General features: G+C 34.5%; 1 protein-coding gene across 2 annotated transcripts in view; it reads left to right on the top strand.

Annotated features, from left to right (window-relative positions):
* PDE3B (phosphodiesterase 3B) overlaps nucleotides 1-26,902 on the top strand; it is a 177,303-nt gene that overhangs the window by 122,517 nt on the left and 27,884 nt on the right. For both annotated transcript variants that reach the window (XR_012122619.1, XM_037026925.2), the window contains exons 5-11: nucleotides 6,408-6,514; nucleotides 15,568-15,778; nucleotides 16,348-16,424; nucleotides 20,011-20,159; nucleotides 20,922-21,059; nucleotides 22,019-22,130; nucleotides 23,949-24,062. Coding sequence is in view for 1 of the 2 variants with exons in the window: in XM_037026925.2 (XP_036882820.2) it covers nucleotides 6,408-6,514; nucleotides 15,568-15,778; nucleotides 16,348-16,424; nucleotides 20,011-20,159; nucleotides 20,922-21,059; nucleotides 22,019-22,130; nucleotides 23,949-24,062 (908 nt within the window). In the remaining variant the exon portion in view is untranslated. The remainder of the gene's footprint in view (nucleotides 1-6,407; nucleotides 6,515-15,567; nucleotides 15,779-16,347; nucleotides 16,425-20,010; nucleotides 20,160-20,921; nucleotides 21,060-22,018; nucleotides 22,131-23,948; nucleotides 24,063-26,902) is intronic.

The following is a 26,902-nucleotide window of genomic DNA, read 5'->3' on the forward strand; positions in this document are numbered from 1 at the left end:
TCCATTAGGGGGCAATTACTGGTCCAATACATGGTATCCGAAAGTAGGTCTGCAGAGTTATTGAAGGAGGAGCACATTCCCAAGGCTCATCTTAGATGCTACATATAAGGTAGTAAGACTCTTTCAAACCCTGTACCTGCTGGAGGACTGAGACTACTAGTATATTCAATATTCAGTTGAGGATTTACTGGGAACTTAACAGTACTAATTCTACAAAGGAAAGGCATCAATCTACAACTAAATGAAGCTGGGAAGATGCAGGAGCTGAAAATCTTCAGTGTAAATATACCCATTTACCCTGATCACAAACTTTTAAATACTGTATCTTTTAAAAACCAAAAGATAGTGGTCTTTTGTGTGAGCTGTAAGTTTCTCTTTAGTCACTTATCAACTATGTTAATAATATTGGCATTAGTATAAACTTCCTGTGAAATCACTGTTAAAACCAAACGTGTTGTACATTATTTAGCTTGAGCTGTGTAGTTACACATTTGAAACAGGAGATGGCAGGATTGGATCATAGCTTTTTGTAAAATTTTATGTTAATATGTATATATCAGATATGGTCGGATAATTATATTTTTTCAGACCCTTTTGTGATATATTAATTTGAATCTTCCATACTATATTCAAGTAGATGAACTTTTTCAAATTAAGAAATTGAGTGAAATGCTACACAAAACAGGAATGGATTGAGTATGCAGAGGTGCAGTACAGGAAAATGAGCTTTGTGTCTAAAGCTGGCCCAGAGCCCAAACAAGATAGTCTTTTTTTCTTTTTCTTTTTTTTAATAGGCATAGGATATGGGAAAGCGGATGATGTTAGGTACTGAAAATATGACAGATATTTCTTAACCATGGGAAATATCATCTTGAGAATATTGTTGAGTTTAAGAATAAATGATGAAAATGATTGTTTTTCAGTTTTTATCATACTGATGTGAATCTGTTAATAAATTTTCAGTGAAAGAAAGGTTTGATATATTGAGTTCAGATCATTTTTATACTACTGCCTCAGATGATTGATATTAAAATAGAAACATGGCCCAAAGAAAACTAATCTTTAACTACGAGAAATGTTCATATAAAGATAAATGTAGGTAGATTTGATAGATTCATTTAACTCTTATTAAAAAACAAAAACATATGCCTCAAAAGACTTGGAAATTTGGAGAAAAAAGCAATTGGTGGTACTATGTAACATCTACTTTAAGAGATAAGGCTAGAAGTAATTTCCCTAATATGCAGAAGCTGGAGCTTCTCAGTAATAAAATTCTAAGTGTATTTTGAACATAGAATAAGAACATACAAGTCATTTACAGCCACTATTCCTTTTGATATTCAAATCTCTAGATCAGTGCTGTCTAATATAAGTTTTTGTGATGATGAGAGTGTTTCGTATCTATACTGTCCAGTGTGGTAGTCCCTTCCTACATGTGGCTGTTGATCATTTCAAATGTGTCTGTATGACTAAGGAACTGAAGTTTATTTTAATTAATTTAATTAAAACATAAGAAGCCATATGTAAATATCATAGATGTATGGCAACCATATCAGACAATGCAGCTACAAATCTTTTAATGTATGGTGATGTTTTATTTAGTTCAGAAACCTGTAGGCTTTAGAAGCACAAAACTAACAGACTTGTGACTCTGGAATTGTGAGGCATTCCCCTTGACTTTATTAGAGTACTTCAGAACTGAGATCACATATCCTAGAACTTTGAATCTTGATCTGAATGTGGCTTTTGATTTGATCCTAGCTCCTCTGACCTTGATTTTAAATGACCCCATGATTTCAGTATTGAACCTCTCACACCCTAAAAGTATGCCTGAAACCAAATTTCTCATCCCTCCAACTGCTTTTCAATCTGTGAGTGTTGTTCTGCCCTCATTTCCTGGCACAGTGCTGCAATTCTCTAGTTTAGTGGTTGCTTGCAGAACTGATTTACCTAGAAAAATTAGCACTATCTTTGCATCCTGTTACCTTACTCTACAGATACCAATCGCCATTCCTGTCTCTGCTTGTTGTCCTCTCTGTTCCTTCTCCTTTATCACTTTACCTATACCACCTCATGCTTTCATGACTTATCACATTGGCTATTGAATTATCCTCTTATCTGGCCTTCCTGTTTCTGACATCCTTTACTAATTGATCCACCTTCTACTCTTCTATCAGAAATCTTCCCTAAACAAAACTTTGATTACAGTATTTTCCTAATCATTAAGTTTTTGGCCCTTTACTGATTTCAGTAGAATAGTACCCAAAATCCTAGCCTGGAATTAAAAACCCTATTAGTCTCTTGTGACAAAGCTGCATCCTTACTTGGAAAAATTAAACTAAAAGAGATGAGCAGTCTTGCAAAGAATGAGAAAAGAAAAATGATTTGGAAAGCTCTGAGGTGAAAACAACAGGCATACCACTTGTATTTAGACTCTTCCTTGAAGTTTTCTGATAATTTTGTTTTTATTTTATCTCCATTTGAAAATGAAGCTGAACTGTAGTTTCCAGCCTACCTTATTTGTGTGAAGAGTAATAGGATTTAGTTTTGTTTTTCTTCATGCTCTGCCTGGAGAAAAACTGAAGTGTTATAAACCTATCACACCTATGAAGAGAGGAATCCAAAGGGCAAAATCACAAGGAAAATGGAAAGTTAGTCCTATTTTAAGAGCCATTATATTACATACTCTTAATAGTTTATCACTGTTCATCTCTTAAAAAGACTTGAGATTTTAGCTGACCAAGAGGGGCATTTCTTTATAACACCTAAATGCCTCTCCAACATCGTCTTTCTCTGTTTATCTGAAACTCCACTCAAGACTATTTGATATTCCTTTTGTCAACTTCTTTGCCCCCTTTGGTTTTTTCCTTACCTGGAATAGATCTTCTCACCCTCAGATTGGATTCAGATGTCACCTCTCAAGAGTAGGATAACACCCTGATATCCTCCTTTGGTCTCCAAGGAAAAGTAATCTGTCTCACTTCTGAATCTTCTAACACCTTTCCTTTGCATCCTCGATGGCAGTAGTGTTAGCCATCACACTACTCTTCTAAGGCCTGCTTGATTATTGTGAAGAGTTTGGAATTGCATTAAAATGGATCTTTGAAGATTAACAGCTGTTTAACAAAGGGTATGCAGAGGTATGGTGTCCGTTTTGGGTTATGATAGTTGATACTGCCTGTGCTTAAGTTTTAGACCTAGGATGAAGTTTCTCTGGTTAGGAAGTTCCAGAAAGGTAGAGTAATGCTTTTCAGGGTTACCTGACAGTTGAATTACCCATCTCTGAGTTCCAGTGTTGGTACTCATGGTGGAAAGAATGACTAAACTGCTATTCTTGGACAGATTGCTAAGACTCAGACCCTCCCTGTGGGTGAACAGAGCATGCATTCAGAGCTCCTCACAGCTCGCTTCCTTTTTTTTAAAATTGAAGTATAGTTGATATACAATCTTATATTTAGTTTCAAGTATACAACACAGTGGTTTGTTACCCACATCATTAAATCCTCTCCCCAACTAATGCAGTTACTTTTTGTCAACATTGGAAGATGTTACAGCGTCATTGGCCGTGTTGTCCATGCTGTACTACCATCCCCGTGACCAACTTATATTATGATTGCGAATTTTTGTGACCCTTTATCCCCCTCAGCTTACTTCCTGTGAAGAGACTTCCCTTGGGGAAAAATAGGCAAGTTGTGTCCTGAAACCCTGGGCTATCAACTGGTTGCTCCTACACTAAAGAGACTTTCTTCTAACCTAGTCTCTGATTCTTCATTCATCTCCATAACTGCTCTGCAATCAAATCTAATAACTTGTTGCCTGGCAAGAATACATCCTCTAAGTAATGCACTTGGGAACCAGCCTCTCAGTTCTGTGTCTCATATTTACCTAGAGATTTATACCAATGCCTGGAGCTGGTATTGACTGCAGAGATTCAAGAGGGCTAATGGTGTCATCTCACTCAGGTTTTTAAGAGAATAGCTCTGTAAATCTAAAATCACACAGTCAACAGGTTTATACAACTTCTTCCCCCCCTCAAAAAAAATTTGACTTGATGCAAACCTTGACAAGGTAATTTGCATTGATTATCTAGAAATCAACTCTTAATATACGGCTTACCTCTTTGACTGTAACTTTTGACATCTCCGGTAATGTTTGTGCATTTGAATTTGAAGACTGATTCCCAAGTCTGGCTTTAATCATAGTTGGAATTAATCACTAGCTTGTCTTGTCCTCTGTTTTCTTCAGTATTATTTTATGTAATCTCATTGGGGTACATATTTGTCTGGTGTAAGCCAGGAATTTAACGAGACAATTCTGGAACTGAGCTAAAAAAGCTGCAATTTGACCTGTACCTCTCAATTCTAAACAGCTAACTGAAGGTATGTTATACTTCAGTTGTTAGAAAACTCTGGACCAAAGTAGAAGCCTATGGAGGTACAGTTGGTCTGTTCTGAAAAGGAGAAATCCCTATCTTTGTTTTGAATATTAATCATGAAGTAGACTTTGGTAGAGTTCATACTTGTTTCTTCTTGAATATTGCCCTGGGTAGTGTTGTTAATCTTCTTTTGCAGTTCTCTCATTCCGCATGTAAGTAAGGAATACTCAAGTACAAAGGATGATTGAGCATTGGTAGGAAATGAGTGTATTGGGTGGTATTATTTGCATATTGCTGTTCTTTGGTAGCATTGTCAACTAATTTTTTTACTACTGGCTTGAGAAAAAAATATGATAGAATCTAAAGGCTTAATGTTACCTTAGAAGTTTGTTATACTAAATGTCTAATTTTAAAAATGGGGATATGTACTCAAAGATAGAATGAGAATTATTTTGTGGAAGAGCATACATTTTGGAGTCAAAGAAGTTGGAAGTTGAATTTTAGCTGTGTGAATTTGGGGACATTAGTCTCTTATCTATAACATAAACTAAGAGAGATGAAGTATGTAAAGTATCTAAAACAATGGATGATACAAAATAAACACTTAAAGTAGCACTATTATTATAATTTTTGTTATTATCAATAAAGGAGTTTTAGTGAAGTGATTGCCAGCTGGTTTTTACTTAGGCCTTCTTTTTGTAGTACAGAATTTTTTTCCTCCCATAGGGGTATAGATCAAACTAGAGTTCTAGAAAAAGGCTTAAGGAGAGCCTTGAGCAGGAGTTAGTAAAAGAAAAACAGTCCATTCAATCAAAATTGGGGAGGAAAAGTCTGTACTCTAGAAAAGTGCAAATAGGAACCTAAGGAAGTCATTCATTTATTCCACAAACACCTGCTGAATACCATCATCAGCTGCTGCTGTAGCCACTGTGAATGCAGAGCTAGTCTTACAGCCCCTAAAGGAATTCACAAATTAGTGAGGGAAAAGAATCTATAAGCAGCGAAATTATAATACGTTGTGGATACGTTATAATAGAGACATGAACAAAAGTCTTTTAGGTCACAGAAAAACAGATCTTCTTGAGTGATAGGGTGTGGAAGTGCAGAAAAGCTGGAGGAGTTGGGAAAGAGCTGCTGAGAACCTAGCTTACACTAAAAAATACTGCGTGAAGAATGGTCTCAATTTGTCCTTGAGCCCTTGGCAAAGTGCCCACCTCAGGCATTGACAGAAGAAAAGAGTCTCTAGTGAATATCTAAGAAAGGTAGGTAGCATTTATGGTGTACTTGCTGTATGCATGGCAGTGGGCCAGAAGCTTTCCAATATATAATCTTAAACTGAATTTTATGCATCGCGTTGGTGTACTATGATTGCCTACCTATATTTAATTTCTTTGTAAGAGCTCTAAAACCTGTAATAAATATTTCAGTTATAGGAAATAACTGATTTAGTGGGTAATCATTATCAGTGAAGACAGAGAACAGAAAATAGTGAAAAACTATATTTTAGGTCACTGATTCTCAGTGAGGTCCCTGGGCCTCACAATATCAACATTACCAAAGAACTTGTTAGAAATGCAAACTCTCTGGCCCTGTTCCAGACCTTGTACCAGAAATCCTTGGGGTGGGACTAGCAAATGTGTGTCAAGATGCCCTCCGGGTGATACTGACAACCTACACTGTACCACGGCTCAGCAAACCGGAGCCCGTGGACCCACTGTTTTTATAAATACAGTTATACTGGAACACAGTAATATTTATTTGTTTATTATTGTCTATGACTGCTTTTATACAACAATGGCAGAGTTGAGTAGTTGCAGCAGAGACTTTCTGGCCCGCAAAGCCAAAAGTATTTACTGTTTCGTCCTTTATAGAAAAAGTTTGCTGACTCCTACTTTAAGCCTAAGGCACTAGATAGATGTCTAAACTCTGACTGTATAAGTAGATATTTGCTAATTGAGTTGAAGATTATGAAGAAAAAGGAGGAAACTTCCAATGGCTTTAAAATTCTTAACCTGTTATCTTTCCCTTTTAGTCAAGGATGCTATCTAAATGGGCCTTTTAGTTCAAATCTACTGACAATCCCGAAGCAAAGGTCATCTTCTGTATCCTTAACTCACCATATAGGTCTAAGAAGAGCTGGTAAGAAACCATTTTTTATGATTTAAATGCAAGAGGTTTCAAAGTATATGGCAGTGCAAATTTTTTCATTACACGTTATGGCTAATTTTGAATACCGTTTCATGTATTTTAAGTTAACATGACTAAGCAATTTGGGTTGGCTGTTAGTTGGCCATTTGTTCATACAGTAAATGCTTTTTGAACATCTGTGTATCAGGCACTTCATTAGGCTCTAGGAGATTCAGGGATAAAATACAGAATTATTTAACCTGAATAGTTGTAGATCCAGATTCACATATCCAGAACAAGGGAAAATTCTCAGGAAAGGGTATTCTTTTATAGCGTGATAATCATGGAGGAAAAAAACCCCTTAGTATGAGAGTAAGAAAAAAATCCTCGCTATATATCCATTAAGTCATTCTAATCAGAATTATTTAGTGGTTCTGTTTGAGGTATAATTAGGTATAACTAATACATGACTTAGGTACTTTATAACTGGAAATTTGTATCTTTTGACTTCCTTTATCCATTTCAATCACCCACTACTAATAGGAATTTTCTGTAACTCAAAAGTTTAGAGAATGCCTCAAGACTTTTTGGATGAAAGATATTTTATACTATATAACTTAACAATAATAGAAAAACACTGATATTCTGCTTTTAAAGTATACATTTTAAAGTATTAGACATACATTAAGCAGTGGGATATATAATCACAAAATTCCTTTATACACAATGTTTGCCATACAATAAAAAGCTAAAGTATGTGAAGAGTCAGGAGAATGTAATTGATAAGCAAGAAAATCAGACACTAGAAAGAATCTGCATATGATATTGATGTTGGATTTAACAAAGTCTTTAAAAAACAATGATGTTTAAAAAGAGATAGAAGAAATATGGACAAGAATCGGATAATTTCAACAGAGAACTGGAATACATAGGGAAAAAATAATGGACAGTTGAAATCTGAGAAATGCATTGATTAAATTAAAAGTTTATAAGATGGTTTAGGAACAGATTGGACATGACAGCAAATAAGAGTAATAAACTTGTAGACAGAAAAGTAGGAAATATCCAAACTGAAACACAGAGAGGGAAAAATATGTAAATAAACAGAAGACTTTTGGGTGTTAGTTCTACTCATAGGGAATTTAGAAGTTGCCACTCCATCCCAACAAGTAGAAAGCTGAACAGACTGAAAAATCAGCAACTGTACTAGAATCTTGAAGAAAGGTAAGGACATAGGGCAAAACTTCTGCTCCCAAGAGGAGAGAGAGAAAGGCAGATACACAGAGTAATAGCCTACTGGAGCAGAGACTCACAAGGCGAAACTCGGAGCAAGTGCCCGGAACTAGTGATGGGAGTGGGATAACCTGAACTGTAACTGGCAAATTGCTGGAGAGTTGGTGGGGACAACTCTGAGAGTTAAAAACTCCAGGGGGATCCCATCATCAGGAGGCCACCCCAGTTTTGTTGGATTCACCTCTAGGAGCTTGACCAAATTCCCACAGAAGTATCAGAGAAAGTGCTTCTGTCAGAGAGGGGAAAAGAACCATTTTGAATACACCAGAGCACTCTGTTCTTAACAAGGCCTGGGCTCAGGAGAAACCAGGTAACAGAGCCAACCTGCTGGGGCATTACCAGAGCCTAATTGACCTGGGGGAAAGGAAATGCTCAACTCTGTCCACTCTAGTCATCCTCTCCTGCCAAAGAAAGAAGGCAAAACAAAACAAAGCCAAAAGCAAACAAAAAAAGCTGAGAAACATTTGGGAAGTCTGCAGTTGGTTGGCACAAGCTCACTAAAAGACCAAATCGTAGGACTACAGAACACATCCCCTTCCCCAACACTTCACCACCACATTACTAACTGCCTATTTCTAGCAGTTCCTTTTACTGGTGTATCATGGCTAGCTATCAAAAAATTATATAAGGCATACCAAAGGTCAAAAGCACAATTTGGAGAGCAAACTATCAAAACAAGATGGGAATTATCAGACTGAGAATTTTAAACTATGATTAATATGCCAGGGCCTCTATGAATAAAGTAGACAGCATGCAAGAACAGATGGGCAATGTAAACAGAGATGGAAATCCTGAAAAACAAATCCAAAAATAAATGGTAGAGATCAAAAACACAGTAACCGAAATGAAGAATGCCTGGTGATGGGCTTATGAGTAGGCTGAACATGACTGAGGAAAGAATCTCTAAGCTTGAGGATATGTCAACAAAAAACTTCAAAACTGAAAAGAGAATAAAGACTGAAAAACAGAACAGAATATCCAAGGACTGTGGGACAATTACAAAAGAAATAGCAGAAGAAGATAGGAAGGAGCAGAAGAAATATTTGAAACAGTAATGACTGAGAATTTCCAAAAACTAATGTCAGACACCAAAACCACAGATCCAGGAAGCTCAGAGAACATCAAACAGGATAAATACTTCAAAAACAAACACAAACCTAGGCATATCATTTTTAAATTATAGAAAAATCAAAGATACAGAAAAAAATCCTTAAAGAAGCCAGAGGGCAAAAACACCTTGCCTGTAGAAGAACATATAATAAAAACTACATCAAACTTCTCAGAAACTATATAAGCAAGTATAGATAGAAGTGAAGTATTTAATATGTTGAGAAGAAAAAAACTCCACCAGCCTAAAATTGTGTATCCTGTGAAACTATCCTTCAAAAGTGAACACTTTTTCAAACAGAAACTAGTTACCAGAAGACCTGACTTGCAAGAAATGTTAAAATAAGTTCTTTAGAGAGAAGGAGGTAATATAGGTCAGAAACTCAGATCTATGTAAAACAAGGAAGAGCACTGAAGAATAAGTAAAGGTAAAATAAATTTTATTTTTCTTTTTATTTATTCTCACAGGTAACAGCTTGTTCAGAATAATAAGAACAACAATGTATTTGATTATGTGTGCTTGTGTATGTTTATATATATATACACATAAATATGTACATATACACATAAATACATATATATACACACATAAATATATATATGCATATTACTTGGAAATTCCAAGGACCTGGAATAGCTAAAACAATTTTTTTTTTGAGAGGTCATCTCTCATATTTATTGATCAAATGGTTATTAACAACAATAAAATTCAGTATAGGGGAGTCAATGCTCAATGCACAATCATTAATCCATCTCAAGCCTAATTCTCGTCAGTCTCCAATCTTCTGAAGCATAACGAACAAGTTCTTACATGGTGAACGAATTCTTACATAGTGAATAAATTCTTACATGGTGAACAGTACAAGGGCATTCATCACAGAAACTTTCGGTTTTGATCATGCATTACGACCTATAAACAATCAGGTCAAATATGAATATTCGTTTGATTTTTGTACTTGATTTATATGTTGATCCCACATTTCTCCCTTTATTATTATTATTATTATTTTTATTTTTAATAAAATGCTGAAGTGGTAGGTAGATGCAAGATAAAGGTAGAAAACATAGTTTAGTGCTGTAAGAGGGCAAATGTAGATGATCAGATGATCAGGTGTGTGCCTATGGACTAAGTATTAATCCGAGCTAGACAAGGGCAGCAAAACATCCACGGATGCAGAAGATTTCTCTCAAAGCAGGGGGGGTGAGGTTCTGAGCCTCACCTCTGTTGATCCCCAAATTCTCACCTGATGGCCCCCCTGCGACTGTGCCTGTCTTAGGTTGTTCCTCCCTTGAGGAATCTTACCCGTCTCTGGCTAACCAGTCATCTTCCGGGGCCATACAGGGAAATGTAAAGTTGGTAAGTGAGAGAGAAGCCATATTGTTTGCAAAGGTTAGCTTTTTACTTCTTTGCAGATTTATGCCCTGTGGCTTCTATGCCCAGCACTTGTCTCGAGGTATCTTTACCACTTGGAGGAATTATGATACTTGGTAAATTCGATATGAGGCACGAATTCTATTTAAGGGTTGTAATTAGGAAGGAAGAAGAAAAGCTATAGAGGTAGCATATGGAAGGAAACATGGGAGGATTGATTATTTCTTTGACATATCTTCTTGTAGAGTACCTTATGTATAGGTTTTAAACTACTAACTAATTTGCACACACATATTAACATAATAGGAATACGGTGACATAAACAAAGCAAATCTATAATTACAATCCATCTCCAGTGAAGCCAAGAAAACCATTTAGGCACCCTAGGCATTTGTGAAAATTTGTCTATGATATGATGGATATTGTCCAACTGTACTTGAACAGTCTGAGAGAAATCAGACAAATTAAAGCAGCCCATTTCTGGGATCTGTTCACATCCCATATGTTCTTTTAACCGTAGATAGTCTATAGTCATGAGATTTTGGAGTGCTACAACTTGCACCCCTCCCAACTCCTGGCTGAGTTCCAACAGTACAGATCCGGTCAAATTTGTTGTCTCACTGTATGCACATGCCAGCCTAGACATCTCCCTCCTCATTCCAATGGCAAGTCCAGGAAACGGTGGGGTGGATGCAGCCACAACCGCAGCATCGCCCAGATCCCTGTGGAGGCTTTTTGATGATGATCCCCCTGGCACAAGTCCTCCAGAGAGTGCTGATGCCGGAAGCTCCTCCTCATATCGTATCTTAGTTCATTTTCTGGGTATCCAAGCTAGGCCTTGATCTTCTGCATAGAAACAAACAGACCCTTTGCCCACACTTTGACATGCCCTCTATACCACTGTGCATAACTCATTGGAGGTCAGCACACAGGTATGGCTTTTTTTTTTTTTATTAAGAGAAAGGAATATTATCAGAAAGGAGTACCTCCATAGCTGATCATCTGACACCCTTTAAGTGATCAACATTAAGGATATTTAAAGCATGCATTGATCTTTGATTTCCCAATAGTTTTATCCTATCAAGGAGTAATCCCCCTTTTCTTTCTTTCTTTTTTTTTTATCTTTAATCTACACTTGCATGAAGAATACTTTGTTTACTATGCTCTCCCCTATATCAGGTCCCCCCTAACAACCACATTATGGTTACTGTCCATCAGCTTAGCAAAATGTTGTAGAATCACTACTTGTTCTCTCTGTGTTGTGCAGCCCACCCTCCCCTTTCTCCCTCCCCCCCATGCATGCTAATCTTAATATCCCCCTTCTTCCCCCCCCCTTATCCCTCCCTGCCCACCCATCCTCCCCAGTTCCTTTCCCTTTGGTACCTGTTAGTCCATTTTTGGGTTCTGTAATTCCGCTGCTGTTTTGTTCCTTCAGTTTTTGCTTTGTTCTTACACACCTCAGATGAGTGAAATCATTTAGTATTTCTCTTTCTCCGCTTGGCTTATTTCACTGAGCATAATACTCTCCAGCTCCATCCATGTTGCTGCAAATGGTTGGATTTTTCCACTTCTTATGGCTGAGTAGTATTCCATTGTGTATATGTACCACATCTTCTTTATCCATTCATCTACCGATGGACATTTAGGTTGCTTCCAATTCTTGGCTATTGTAAATAGTGCTGCGATAAACATAGGGGTGCATCTGTCTTTCTCAAACTTGATTGCTGTGTTCTTAGGATAAATTCCTAGGAGTGGAATTCCTGGGTCAAATGGTAGGTCTGTTTTGAGCATTTTGATGAACCTCCAAACTGCTTTCCACAATGGTTGAACTAATTTACATTCCCACCAGCAGTGTAGGAGGGTTCCCCTTTCTCCATAGCCTCGCCAACATTTGTTGTTGTTTGTCTTTTGGATGGCAGCTATCCTTACTGGTGTGAGGTGATACCTCATTGTAGTTCTAATTTGCATTTCTCTGATAATTTAGCTAAAACAATTTTTAATTATAAAAGAAAAAATTGGATATAAATAAATACATATATATACACACATAAATATACATATATATGCATATTATTTGGAAATTCAAAGGACCTGGGAATAGCTAAAACAATTTTTAATAAAAAAGAAGGAAAAATTGGAGGACTCACACCAATTTTACAATACCAAGCGATAGTAATCAACACGGGTAGTAGCATAAGGATATGCCAATTCAATGACATAGCATTGAGAGTCCAGAAATGTTTTTACATGGTTGTTTGGCTTTCAATAAGGGTGCCAAGATAATTCAGTGGGGAAGGAATAGTATTTTTAACAAATGGTCTTGTGATAAATAGATACACACATAAAAAAATGAATTTGGAACACTATCTATGAATAGCCACAAATATTAACTCAAAATGTACCATAGACTTAAATGTAAGAGTTAAACCATAACATTTGTAGAAGAAAATCTTCATTACTTTGGGTGTTGAATAAAGTATTCTTAAGTATGACACCAAAAGTCTATGAATGAAAAAAATTGATAGTTGGAATTCATTAAAATGAAATACATTTGTACTTCACAGACACCTAAAGAAAGTGTAAAAACAATCCACAGGATGGGAGAAAATATTTATAAATTGTATTTTAATTTTGAGATCATATTTTGACAGTGGACTTTTATATAGAATATGCAAAGATATGTTACAACTCAATAGTTAAAAGACAAATGACTTCATTAAAAAATGGGCAAAAGATCTGAATAGATGTTTCTTTCCCTAAAGAAGATACACAAATGGCCCATCCGCAATTGACAAGATTCTTAGCATCATTAATCATTATGGAAATGCAAATCAAAACTGCAGTGAACTACGACTTCACACCCACTATGATCTCTATAATTATAAAGGCAGACAATAAGAAGTGCTGGTAAAAATGTTCAGAAATGGGAACACTCACACATTGCTAATGGGAAAGTAAAATGCTATAGCCACTTTGGAAGACAGTTTGGCAGTTCAGTGCTTAAACAGAGAAACAAAATTATGCTACATTCATATATACAATTTTATACAGCATTGAAAATGAATGACCTGCAGCCACATGCAACTGCCTGGAAATAGCTTTTTAAAGTGTTGAGTAAAGTAAGCAAAGCACAGAAGCACTTATATACTGTTTGATTCAATTTACAAAGTTCAAAGAAGGGACAAAACTGATCTAACTTGTTAGGAAATGCATACATATGTGGTATAAATGTAAAAAAAAGCAAGAAGAACAATACCATAAAAATCAAAATAAAGATTTCCTTTAATGAGAGGAAGGGAATTAGAAGACAGGTAATCCTGACCTCTGGCCATGTTTTATTTCTCAGCTTGAGTGATGAGCACTCCTGTTGTAACTTTCTCTATGTAGTATTTCACCATTTTTAAAAAGGTCAAAAAAAATGATGATTCTATATTGTAGAAAATGTTTCTTAAGGGTTTCCACATTTTTCCTTACCATTATGTCTTCTCAAAGCTTTTCTATGTCAGAATTTTGGATACTCACTAGTGTAATTAGAGAAAACAGCTCTGAAAATTGGAACTAAGTTTCTAGTTAGTAACTAACCATTATGACTTGCAAACAAGACACTTCCCCTCTCTAGTCCTTAGTTTCTTGTGAAAAAAACTATTTGACCAAATTACTTATAAAACCCCATTCAGCCCCAACATTATATGAAATTACAGGAGTCAGTGTGATAGAACAGTGTGGCAGCCCTGAAAAAAGATATCGTCACAGTGTTAACTGTGTTAACAAAATCAAGTTTCTTGATTTTTTTTTTTTTACACATAAAATGAAAATGCTGCCTAACTCACAGGGTTATTGCGAGTTCTCCAGAGAAACAGAATGTGTGTGTTATGTGTGAATGTGTCTGTGTCTGTGTGAATGTGTTTGTGTATACATACAGAGATTGAGCGAGATATATGGAAGGATGGATTAATTTTAAAGAATCGGGTTAGGGATTGTGAGGGTTACAGGTCTGAAATTTTCAGGGCAGGCTGCCTGGCTGGAAATTCTAGCAGAAATTGATGTTGCAGTCTTGAGTCCAAAGGGAGTCTAGAGACAAAATTCCTTCCTTCCACTTTGGAGGACCTCAGTCTTTTCTTTTTAGGCCTTCAACTGATTGGATGAGGCCAACCTACATTATGGAGGGTAATCCATTTTACTTAGTCTACTGATTTAAATGTTAATCACACCTGAAAAATACCTTCCCATCAACATCTAGACGGGTGTTTGACCAAACGGTAGGGCACCATAGCCTAGTTAAGTTGACATGAAAAATTACATCCCACAAATCTGTGAATGTTCATACCACTATGCCTGGTAATATGTCTGTAATAATTATTTGCTTTCCTTTCTGATTAAGTTTATTTGGATCTTTATTTCCAAATATAGTTTTAAATCTGCCTCCAGATTTACATATCTCTCCAGATATATCCATACCACCTTAGATCAAGGCACTCAGCAAAGGTTTCTGGTATAAATCAATAGGATTAGAGATGTATTTCAGAAGTAACTGCTTTCCCTTATTTTGGCATTTAGCACTTGTTTGGATTCTCCACTAGATTCTAGGTACATTGAGTTTCAGGGATGGTATCTTTTCTTCATTGTGAAACCCAGTGCTACTATGTGCTCTCTACTATTTGAGGCTCTCAAATATTTGTTGAATGAATGAATGAGCTGTAAGATTTGGATATATTTTTTAAAGGGATCTGCTTTTGTGTTAACATGTAATTTTTATCATTTGCTCAATTTGCTTAATGCTATTATGATAAATTCAATAACATTTGGTAAAGATGCTTTGTTCATGTGGATAGTCAAGCTGGTAAGGACACACAATGTGGAAGATGAAGACCAATATGAATTAGGAAAATGTATGCCACACAGTATGTACAGTTTAGTTGTACTTAGTTGTACTCTCAATATTTGCCTATTATATAGGGTTTGTGTGTATGTTTGTGTACATACAGAGATTGAAAGGTTGTTTATTTCACAGTTATCAGTGATGACAGATATGGTCAATATTTGCTTAATATTCTGCTTAAAATTCCTAGAAGGTTGTTGATAATAGCTCCACCTAGAAATCTATTACATTTAATTCTAAATTTACATTTAATTGTCAATACTTTGCATTTGTATGTAAATATAGGTAATTCACATTTAATTGTAAATATTTTGCTTTCTTTAAGGGAGAATGTTCTTTATAAATAGACATAGACAATAAACACACACACATGGCATACATATTTATCTCTTTCCTCTGTTTCAATTTTTTAAGGCGCTTTACCCAGCCTGAGTCCTGTGAATTCTCCCATCCATGGACCAGTGTCTGCTGGCTCTCTAACTAATCGATCACCTACAGAATTTCCTGATACTGCTGATGTTCTTACTAAGCCAAGTGTTGCTTTACACAGATCTCTGGGCAGTGCACCCAATTCACCAGATTTTTATCAACAAGTTAGAAATTCTGATAATAACTTATGTAACAGGTAAGTTTCCTAAATTTTTATTACTTCTGTTTCAAAGTATAGGTTATTTTAATAAGGTATTACTAATTTTCTAGCTCAATATTATAACTAGGTAATGGATTATCCTCTTCTTTATTTATCTAGCAGTTTTTATTCTAAATACACTTTTACTCATTTCCATATTATTACTTATTTTCCAATTAAATGATCTTCATCTGAAGTGAAATACAGTGGTATTGTATCCATCATAAGATATCAGTAAATATATGAGAATTAGTCTATCCTACTTAGTGCCTATTTATAGTACCCAGTTTATATGGTGTTTGTTCTCATTTCTGCTTCAAGGGTAATAACTGTTTACTTCAGACTTCAGTGTTGACTTTTAAAATACGTTATTTCCTTCAGGGACATACAGATGCAGTCTAGGATAAAGCATATTAAGTTTATAGAGCGATTGGAATAGTAGGATATTTTACAGTTGGGATCTTGGTTAAAAGTTAAGCAGATTTTCAAATTGTATTTAGGTAAAAAATATTTGCCTCATTTATTATAAATATACATATGTATATATATTTGTTTTATTCTATAAGCTGTGGACATCAAATAATGAAATATGTTTCAACATCAGAATCAGAGTCTGGTACAGACTGCCATAGTGAAAAATCAGGTGAGATTGCAAAAATCATGTGTGTTTGAATTTAAGAGCAATTTCTTACATTGTTTTTAAAATGAATAAATGTATGAGTTTAACTCCAGTTTCTCCATCTTTAAAATGAATATGATAATGTTTTTAATCTACAGAGGAGTTAGTAAGAACAAATTATAAATATTAGATGGTGGAAGTATTCTGAAGAGTAAAAATGTGCTGTACAAATGAATCTAGCCTTCTTAGGTTATGGCTAGAGTTCATAAATAGTGAAATTGATTTTATTAATGTTGAAATTGAAGCCCAAAAATGTTTGCATACATTCTTTTATGCCACGGAGAAGTGTTTAAAATTTAATTAATTGTATTATTCTAAAACATTTTATATCCTCAAACAAGAAATACCATTAGTGATGTAATTATAGGTGCTTTTTAACTTTACAAAATTGTTAACCCAAGTGTACAATAATAGTTAGCTAGGTACCTCAGACCATCATTCTCCCTGAAGATAGCTAGAAAAGCTGGACACAGTATTAACAAAAATTAAAATCTGCTTGAAGCCATTGAAGAACTAATGAATTCCTTAGAGTTACCAGTACAAAACCTAGAGGAGGACAGAAGTCCAAGAAAAGGAGGCTGGAGTTTGAGGCCATCAGAAGGGTTTTTGCTGCTTCCAGAGGGACTAGTGACTGACAGGATAAGCGGTCCTTTGGTAGCTTCATGAGACTAGGGAGACAGGTAAGAGGTGAAGGCCTGCCTTGGTAGGGATAACTTGGTAAACTGTAGCACTGCACCCTAGGAATAAAGGTAAAACAGAAGTAGATATGCCCTCTCAGGGTTTATAGGTTCATATCAATCCCTTCACATGCCACCCAATCTACCCTTTTAAAGTGTACAATTAAGTTTTTGGTTTTTACATTTAAAGTACTGTTGAAACAAAACATAACACAAAGAAGACCAATCCTTCACAAACTCTACCAAAAAGTAGAAGCGGAGGGAAAACTTCCCAGTTTATCCTATAAGACCAGTATAATTCTGATACTATAACCAGACAAAGTCATCATAAGAAAACTAGAGACCCATATCCCTTTTGTATATAGACACAAGAATCCTTAACAAAATGCCAGAAAACTGAATCCAACAACATATAAAATGCTAGTAAGACCAAGTGGTATTTATCCCAGGAATGCAAGGACAGTTTAATTTGAAAATCAATCAATGTAACACTGCATTAATAGAATAAAGGGGGAAAAACACATAATAATCAAAATAGATGCAAAAAAAACATTTGACAAAACCCAACACTCTTTCATGAAAAAATACTCAGACTAGTAATTTGCAGGGCAGTTCCTCAATCTGATAAAGGGTGTCTTTGAAAAACATATACCTAACATCATCATTAATGAAAAAGACTGATGCTTTTCCTCCAAGATTAAGAATAAGATAAGGAATTTTTGCTTTAACACTTCTATTAAACATTCAGTTGGAGGTTCTAGTAAGGAAAATTAGAATATACTTTCTAGGTACGTTCACTGAAATAATGTTTGTCCTGTCGTTCAAGAATCATATGACAGTTTTGATATGTTTTTGAACTTTTCATAAAGAGAATCACAGAGTATCTTTGTGTCTAGCTTCCTTTGTTAAATGTTACATTTTAAAGAATCATCCATATGGTTGCATTCTAGTTCATTCTCCGTAGTGTCTGTAATTGTAGTTCATTCTCTTTGCTCTACACTGTTCACTTTTGTGAGTACACTGTAGTTTATTTTTTCTACTCTTGATGGGTTCTGGGAAAGTTCCTGTTTAGGATACTACAAATAGGATGAGTAAAAACATTTTTTTACATGTGAATGAATGCTATATGGCTAACAGTGCTTCTTGCTTTTTCCATGTGATTTAGGAAAAAGACTATCATTAATCACATTGGTGGAGAAATAACTAAAAATTCATATTGTGTTTTAATTTTAAAAAGTTTTAGATGTGCTTTATTTAATCTCATTCATTCATAACTGTGAACCTAGAGTTCTCATATCCAAAACTCAAACAGTTTCAGATATTGGAAATTGTTTACATCAAATTGCTTAAAAAAGTTCCTATATTTACAATATCCATCATATCATAGACAAATTTTCACAATTGCCTAGGGTGCCTAAATGGTTTTCTTGGCTTCACTGGAGATGGCTGGTAATTATAGATTTGCTTTGTTTATGTCACCGTATTCCTATTATGTTAATATGTGTGTGCAAATTAGTTAGTAGTTTAAAACCTATACTTAAGGTACTCTACAAGAAGATATGTCAAAGAAATAATCAATCCTCCCATGTTTCCTTCCATATGCTACCTCTATAGCTTTTCTTCTTCCTTCCTAATTACAACCCTTAAATAGAATTCGTGCCTCATATCGAATTTACCAAGTATCATAATTCCTCCAGGTGGTAAAGATACCTCGAGACAAGTGCTGGGCATAGAAGCCACAGGGCATAAATCTGCAAAGAAGTAAAAAGCTAACCTTTTCAAACAATATGGCTTCTCTCTCACTTACCAACTTTACATTTCCCTGTATGGCCCCGGAAGATGACTGGTTAGCCAGAGACGGGTAAGATTCCTCAAGGGAGGAACAACCTAAGACAGGCACAGTCGCAGGGGGGCCATCAGGTGAGAATTTGGGGATCAACAGAGGTGAGGCTCAGAACCTCACCCCCCCTGCTTTGAGAGAAATCTTCTGCATCCGTGGATGTTTTGCTGCCCTTGTCTAGCTCGGATTAATACTTAGTCCATAGGCACACACCTGATCATCTGATCATCTACATTTGCCCTCTTACAGCACTAAACTATGTTTTCTACCTTTATCTTGCATCTACCTACCACTTCAGCATTTTATTAAAAATAAAAATAATAATAATAATAATAAAGGGAGAAATGTGGGATCAACATATAAATCAAGTACAAAAATCAAACGAATATTCATATTTGACCTGATTGTTTATAGGTCGTAATGCATGATCAAAACCGAAAGTTTCTGTGATGAATGCCCTTGTACTGTTCACCATGTAAGAATTTATTCACTATGTAAGAATTCGTTCACCATGTAAGAACTTGTTCGTTATGCTTCAGAAGATTGGAGACTGACGAGAATTAGACTTGAGATGGATTAATGATTGTACATTGAGCATTGACCTCCCTATACTGAATTTTATTTTTGTTAACAACCATTTGATCAATAAATATGAGAGATGCCCTCTCAAAACAAACAAACAAACAAACAAACAAAAAAAGTTCCTATAGACAAGAAGATGTTCTATCCTATAGACAGGAACTTTTTGGGTTTCTCACTTTTACAAAGAATATCCACCCATCTCTCTCATTCATGAATAGGTAGATCAGATGACTTGTCTGTTGCCTGAGTATAAGACACCTGGGCCAAATAGTCCAGCAAGATACAACTTAATGGTGTCATTACTTAAAAAAAAATTTTGGTGTCATTAATTTAGATCGAATGCCAATGTGGTTTATTTTATCTGAATATTTTTTCAAATAACTTTTCTTATAAAACTATCCATATAGGGCAAGTTTTATTCTTATTTATTATTATGTGTATTTTCTGAAAGGTGATGAAGACAACATTTTCTTAAAAGAATCACTCAGCCTTACAGAAACTCAAGAGGAAGTGGAAACAGAGAATAGAGACAGCAGAAAATCATTTTTGGAAGGTGATAATCACCTAATGGAAGAGGCACAGAATGAACAGCAACCAAATGTAAAAGATAAACTTTCAATATGATTATATTAAGGTGAAATATATCAGTTAGTACTAGTTTCATTATTTTTGCCCAAAACAAGAATTTTAATATGATATTTTAACTTTTTGTTGTACTGATAAGTTACTATCATACATTAAAACTTAGGTTAAAAAATAATAATTACTAATAAACATCCTAGAACACAGTGCATTCATTTAAAATTGAACACATTTTATTTACTTTTATAGTGTATATATTACTTTCTATGCTGATATTTTCTTCATTGTATATGTTAAAGTATATAATGTGCATGTCATTAGAAAGAATGAAAATCATCTATAATAGCACTTTTTTTGTTCTTAAAAGTTCAAAATTTGAGCTTTTTAGGGGAAAAATTCCATCTATTTTTCGGAAGTTAAACTAGTAGCAAATGCTAATGTAAGGGTGTGAGTTTCTTTCTATTATCCTTTGATACCTGTATCTTCTAAAATGGAAATAATGAATTTTAGACTTGTATAGTATTTTAGAAATGTAATATTTTTATTTATAAAAGTAATGTGAAGATTAATGTCTTCTGATGCCTAGAAGACATATTTTTCTGAAGATAGCATTCTACAAGAGAAGAAATAGAAAGTACAGATTATACTTGAGAATAACTGTCATAGAAAATCGTACTGATTTTGTAATGTTCAGTTTAAGTGTTATCATTTGGATATGAATTTGACAGTATTTATAAAAAGTAAGATTAAGTTGGTTTGGGTTTCTTTCCCTCTGTACAGATTGAACAGGAGGTATCGCTGGATCTGATTTTAATAGAAGATTATGACTCATTAATAGAAAAGATGAGCAACTGGAATTTTCAAATTTTTGAAGTTGTGGAAAAGATGGGAGAGAAATCAGGAAAAATCCTCAGTCAGGTTTGTTTTAAATATCCACATCTATTATAAATTAATTTTTTCTTGAATCTGTATACAAAACAAAATCTAAAAATGTACAATATTTGTTTAGGCACAAGTTCAGCATTGTTCATTGAATTATTTTCACAAATGAAGTTTCCAGTAGGAAATCTGAAAAGAGAAACCTGTATATATAAACTCATATAAAAACTATGTTGTTATATGTAATGTGTTTCATATAATTATTTATATATATAAATGAAAAGTAGTTTTTTTGCTTGTATTGATGGGATTTAATTTATTAAAGAGGTAATAAATTGAATATATTGAATCTTGAGATTGAAAAGGACATGAAAGGTGGTCCAGTTCTAAGCCCTGAAACTCACACTTCATTTTCTCACCTGCCCTCCCTCTGCTCCACCCATGCCGGAGCCTTGGGAAAATACTTCCATTTCACCACCAGACGCAAAGTTCTCTCTCCCTGCTGCATCCATACAGCATCATCAAGTTATCCTTCCCAAAGTATCAATCACTCTTATTAACTCCAAAGTATCTTATTTATGAAATGTAAGAATATAAGGATAAATTATGTGGACAGAATAAAAATTCCTCTCTTTGAAGTCTTTAGGAACAAAAATGTGATAAATACATTGTTCTGAGTTTTGTAATATCTAGGGCTAGAATAGAATAGAATTCATATATCCTTCAATAAGTTATGAATAAAAGGCTAACATGCAAGAATGGGACAGTCTAACAACTGAGACATGTATTTTAATCCTTTTTTGCTTTTAAGGGCCTTAGGGTGATATCTTCCTTTTTCATCTTTTAGAAAGAAGTCATTGTAGGGAAGTTTTAAAAAAATTATTAACTTAAAAAGCACATATATGTTTAACGTTCCTAAATGCAAATCACAAAAACATATTATACTACAAATAAAAATTTTGATTTTTAAAGTGATGTTTATTTTAATTGACATTTAGGTTATGTATACATTATTTCAAGACACTGGTTTATTGGAAATATTTAATATTCCCACTCTACAATTCATGAACTATTTTCGTGCATTAGAAAATGGCTATCGAGACATTCCTTGTAAGTATGACACATCTTATTATCTAAGTTCAAATAATACTGGTTTTGAAACTCTATTATTCTTCCCTTCAGATATTCCCTTAAATGTGTTTTAAATTGCAAAAATGTTTGGAAAAGTCTTAAAATAGGGATTTAAAAAGTATCCTACTACCTAGAGTCACTGACTACTGTTTCTTACATATATTTGTTGTTTTATAAAGTGAGTCATAATACTGATATCTATTTATAACCTGTTTCATTAAATTATTACATGGTATGTATCTTTCTATGTTAACAGTTCTTCATTTGGGTACCTTATTTTTTAAAAATGTTTGGTTGTATTAAATATAAATCAAGGGTTTCAGAAAATTTTTGACTGCCATGCTTAAAACCTATCCATAGGAATTTCTTTTTAAACTGTATGTTGATTTATGGAATAATTTTAATGGTTGATTTTATGGTAAAATATAATTTGAATTTCATATCAGGAAAAGATAAAGGTTTTTTTATGTGTGAGTGCCCTCTACAGTTTCCCTTCATATGGATACATTTTTGGGAAATAAATTATATAAATCGATTATTCTTAAATGGCATAACTCATTAATGATTACTTAATCATATAATGTGAGTTATATGTAGTATAATTTACATTTATAAGGTATGTATTTTTAAAAGTGACTGAGTTTTATGAATGGACTAAAGTAATATTTTTAAATGTACTTCAAGGGAAGGGGTATGGAAAGAAAGAGGTGGTAAGGAGTCTTCACTGTCTCCTAATTAGGATATATATAAGTAAAGAGTCTCCAGATCTAACTTTTCCAAACTTTAGTATGCAAATTTGTAAATAGGAATGCAGTAGTATCTACCCCATAAGTAGTATAATATAAGATAATCCACATAAATCATGTAACAGAATTCATGGTTATATAGTAAATGGTCAATAAAAGTGGTGATTTTATTAATGTTAATTAAGCTCTTAGTGGATTAACGTTATGTCATATCTAAGCCTGAACACTTAGTATAGTATTATCTGCTAATGCTACATAGTGTAGGTACTTAACTAAATATTTATGAAAGTATTAAATTTTATTGAATATTAGCTATGACTGTAATCATTAGATTCACAAGGTTTATTTCATTTCATCTTTGTTGGAAAGGTTGTATCACTTACCTTTCACAGGTGAGAAGTAAAAACCTTTCCCAAGATTATAAAACTAGAAATAACAAAGCTGGGTTTCATTTGTAGATCTTGCCTTTTCACATAGTGGTATTTCAGTAAAAGGGTGTTTTATTGATCACATACTATATATGTCAGACACTGTTTTGGATGTTTTCATACATCATTAACATTTAATCCTTACTATAAGTCTGGGAGATAAGGTTGGGTTTTGTCCATTGTTCATTGTTTTTTTGGCTTAGGGGAAAGTTTAAGTATCTAGAATTTGGAACTGTTTTGTGTGCCTATGTGCAAAACCTGTTTCGTGTGAGAACGTGGAGCTCCATAATCCAGGCACTACTTAGATAATATTTTTTAAAGCTACAAAATAGCAATCTTAAGTAAATTTCAAATGCCTTTCAGTAAGCCTTTATTACCCTGCCTTTTCTTTGACCCCTTTACTGTGTTTTCATAATATATGTGAAAGTTGTTAAAAAAGAACTTCTAATTCATGAGGAGACTTTAAATAATAAGATGAAACAAAAATATAACTGTGGGAAATTATTCTAAGCCATACATTTTATTTATGAGGATATAGCATGACTAGAAAATCATACTTTTTAAAATGTCCTTTGTTAAACATAATAAAATAATCATTTTATAAAATATTTTGGTGACTTCAGATCACAATTGTATACATGCCACAGATGTCCTACATGCAGTTTGGTATCTGACAACAAGGCCAGTTCCTGGTTTACAGCAGATCCACAATGATCATGGAACCAGAAATGAAACAGGTACTTGCTTCTACAAATCTATCTTTTAGTTATTTGATTATGTATAATAAATGAAGCTACCTCATTTCATTACCTCTGTTCTTTAAAAATTTTTAGGTAAGCTTTGGAACATGTAAAGGACTATGTAAATTTTGATGCATAATGACATGTAAATTAGGAAACCCAGAACCCATGTATGAGCTAGGTTAAGATTCAGTACTGCTGGATCTACCATGTTTCTTTTCTGTTTCCCATCCTGCTGCTTTCCCCACAGGGGTAACCACTGTCCTGAATATTATGATAATCATTCCTTTGCTTTTTTCTTTTAATTCTTTGGCTTTGTTTTAGGTGTAAATTTAAAATATAAAACATTCCCATCCTAAAGGGACATGTTTAAAAGCCTCACATAAGTATGTAAATGATACTAAAAAACTTTTTGTTAACATTCAAATTTTGCTTCCAAAGAATTTAATTCTATTCCTCATCATACATACAATTATTTATATAAGTATTATTTCTTATAATATTCATGACCCTCTTTTTCTAGTTTATAAAATAGGGGAAAAATACTTCAATAAGACACACACACACACACACACATCAGAACAGAATATGCTCAGTTACAAATGCCTGAGAAATATTGCCATACTAATCAGTGTAAATATTGTAGATTCACCCACTGCTTTCCATTCTTTGGTGGTTAAGTCTGAAGTACTGTCATTATTTGCTTGATGGATTTACCTAATATCACCGGTTCATTTTTGTTTGCCATCCACATTTACTCTTTTCTAGTGTTCTTCATTCCTTCCAGTAAGTTCTGTGCTTCCATCAGACATCTTTTTTTTTGCTTATAATGTATTTATTTTGTCTTAATAATTTTATATTTAAGCACATATGAAGGTATCATTCCATCAACATCTTATTTCTGCAGTTTTGTTGAAAATTGACTGTCTTATTTCTCCTTAAAAGTAATATACCCCTTTTCTCTTTGATTTTTTTTTTTTTAGCATTTTGACTGTGAAGTACTCAGGTGATTCTCTTTCTATTTCACTCGGGCTGAGCTTCTTGAATATGATAATTAATATCTTTTAATGGTTTCTGCCATGCTTTTCAAAAGCCTAATTCCAAAGCTACTTACACATCGTTATGGCAATACTCCACTTCTGTGTACCAAAATTTGTATTAGTTTCCTATTGCTACTTTAAAAATTACTATAGACTTAGTGGCTTAAACAATATAAATTTATTATCGTATAATTCTGGTAGTCAGAAGTCCAAAATAGGTCCAACTGGGCAAAAATTAAGGTGTTGGCAGGGTTTTCTTCCTATAGTCTTTAAAGGAGAATATGTTTCCCTGTCTCCTCTACCTTCTAAAAGTCACCTGCACTCTGGCTCATGGTCCCTTCTTCAAAGACAGCAGCATAGAGAGCATCTTCAAGTCTCTCTGACCCTGACCTTTTCATCTTCTCAAAGAGTTAGCAAAAACTAGTCAGCTATAACCTTGGTTTTCTGTCCAGAGTATGCCTTCCTGCCAGTAAATCTTTTAGCATCTTTTGCAGTCTGGACAGTTTGAGAATTTCCCAAATTTTCAAGACCCAGTTCCTTTTTGCTTAACAGTTCTCCCTCAATATGTCTTTTTCCTCCTCTCACATTTTACTACAAATAGTAAGAAATCAGGCTATATCCTAAATACTTCACTTGGAAATCTCTAAGTTCATTTACAGGTCTTGTATTCCATATATCTGCAGCACACAATTTGGCTAAGCTCTTGGCTGCTATATAACAATGATCCCCTTTCCTCCAGTTTCCAATAATATGTTCCTCATTTCTTCATTAACAGCAGTTTTCTACAACCAGCCTGTTCACAATTCTTTAAGGCAGTATATGTCTCCTCAGACTCCTACTTCCTCCTGAGTTCTAGTTTACTAGCAGTATTATAAGTCCTTAGACACAATGTTATGGAATCAAGCATCTGTTAAAATGGAAAATTATGGTACAAAGAAAAACTACAAAGACTGTAGGATGTGCTGCCTTACTCTTAATTGCATTGGAGAACTGACAGAGAAGAAATGACTGTGGTGCTGCAAGCACAGGCAGCAAAGGCAGAAGTCAGTAAGTGGGACCACAACCACAAGGAGCTCCGCCAGCAGAGCAGATAGTCAAAACAATGAAAAGGCAGCCTACCAAATGGAAGCAAGAATTTGCCAAACCAGATATTGAATAACAGGCTAATATCCAAAATACATAATCATACAACTTAATCACAAACTAACAACAACAAAAAAAACATCTGATTTTTTAAAAATGGGCAGAGGAACTAAAAAGATACTTTTTTCAAATAAGCATCTAAATGGCCAACAGGTACATGGAAAGATGCTGATCACAAATTGTCAGGGAAATGCAATCAAAACTTCAGTGAGTGATCATCTCACAACTGTTAGAACAGCCATCATCAAGAAGACAAGAGATACCAAGTGTTGGTAAGGATGTGGAGAGAAGGGGACCACTCTGCACTGTTTGCGGAAGTGCAGCAGCTGTGGAAGACAGTATGGGAGTTCCTCACCCAGTGAACGTGAAAACGCGTTTGAGAGGTGCCTGCACTCCCATGTCTACTGCAGCGGCAATTCACAGTAGCCAAGACAGGGGAACAACCTAAGAGTCCATCAGTGGAAATGGAGAAGGAAGATGTGGTGTATACACACACAATGGAATATTATTCAGCCTCAAAGAAGAAGGGAATCCTGCCATCAGCAACAATATGGATAGAACTTCAGGGCATGATGCCAAGTGAAATAAGTCAGAGAAAGAAACACTGTGTGATATTCACTTATAAGTGGAATCTAAAAGAGCCAAACTTGTGAA

Source organism: Manis javanica, chromosome 11, assembly GCF_040802235.1.
Source record: "Manis javanica isolate MJ-LG chromosome 11, MJ_LKY, whole genome shotgun sequence".
NCBI classification, from domain to species: Eukaryota; Metazoa; Chordata; class Mammalia; order Pholidota; family Manidae; genus Manis; species Manis javanica.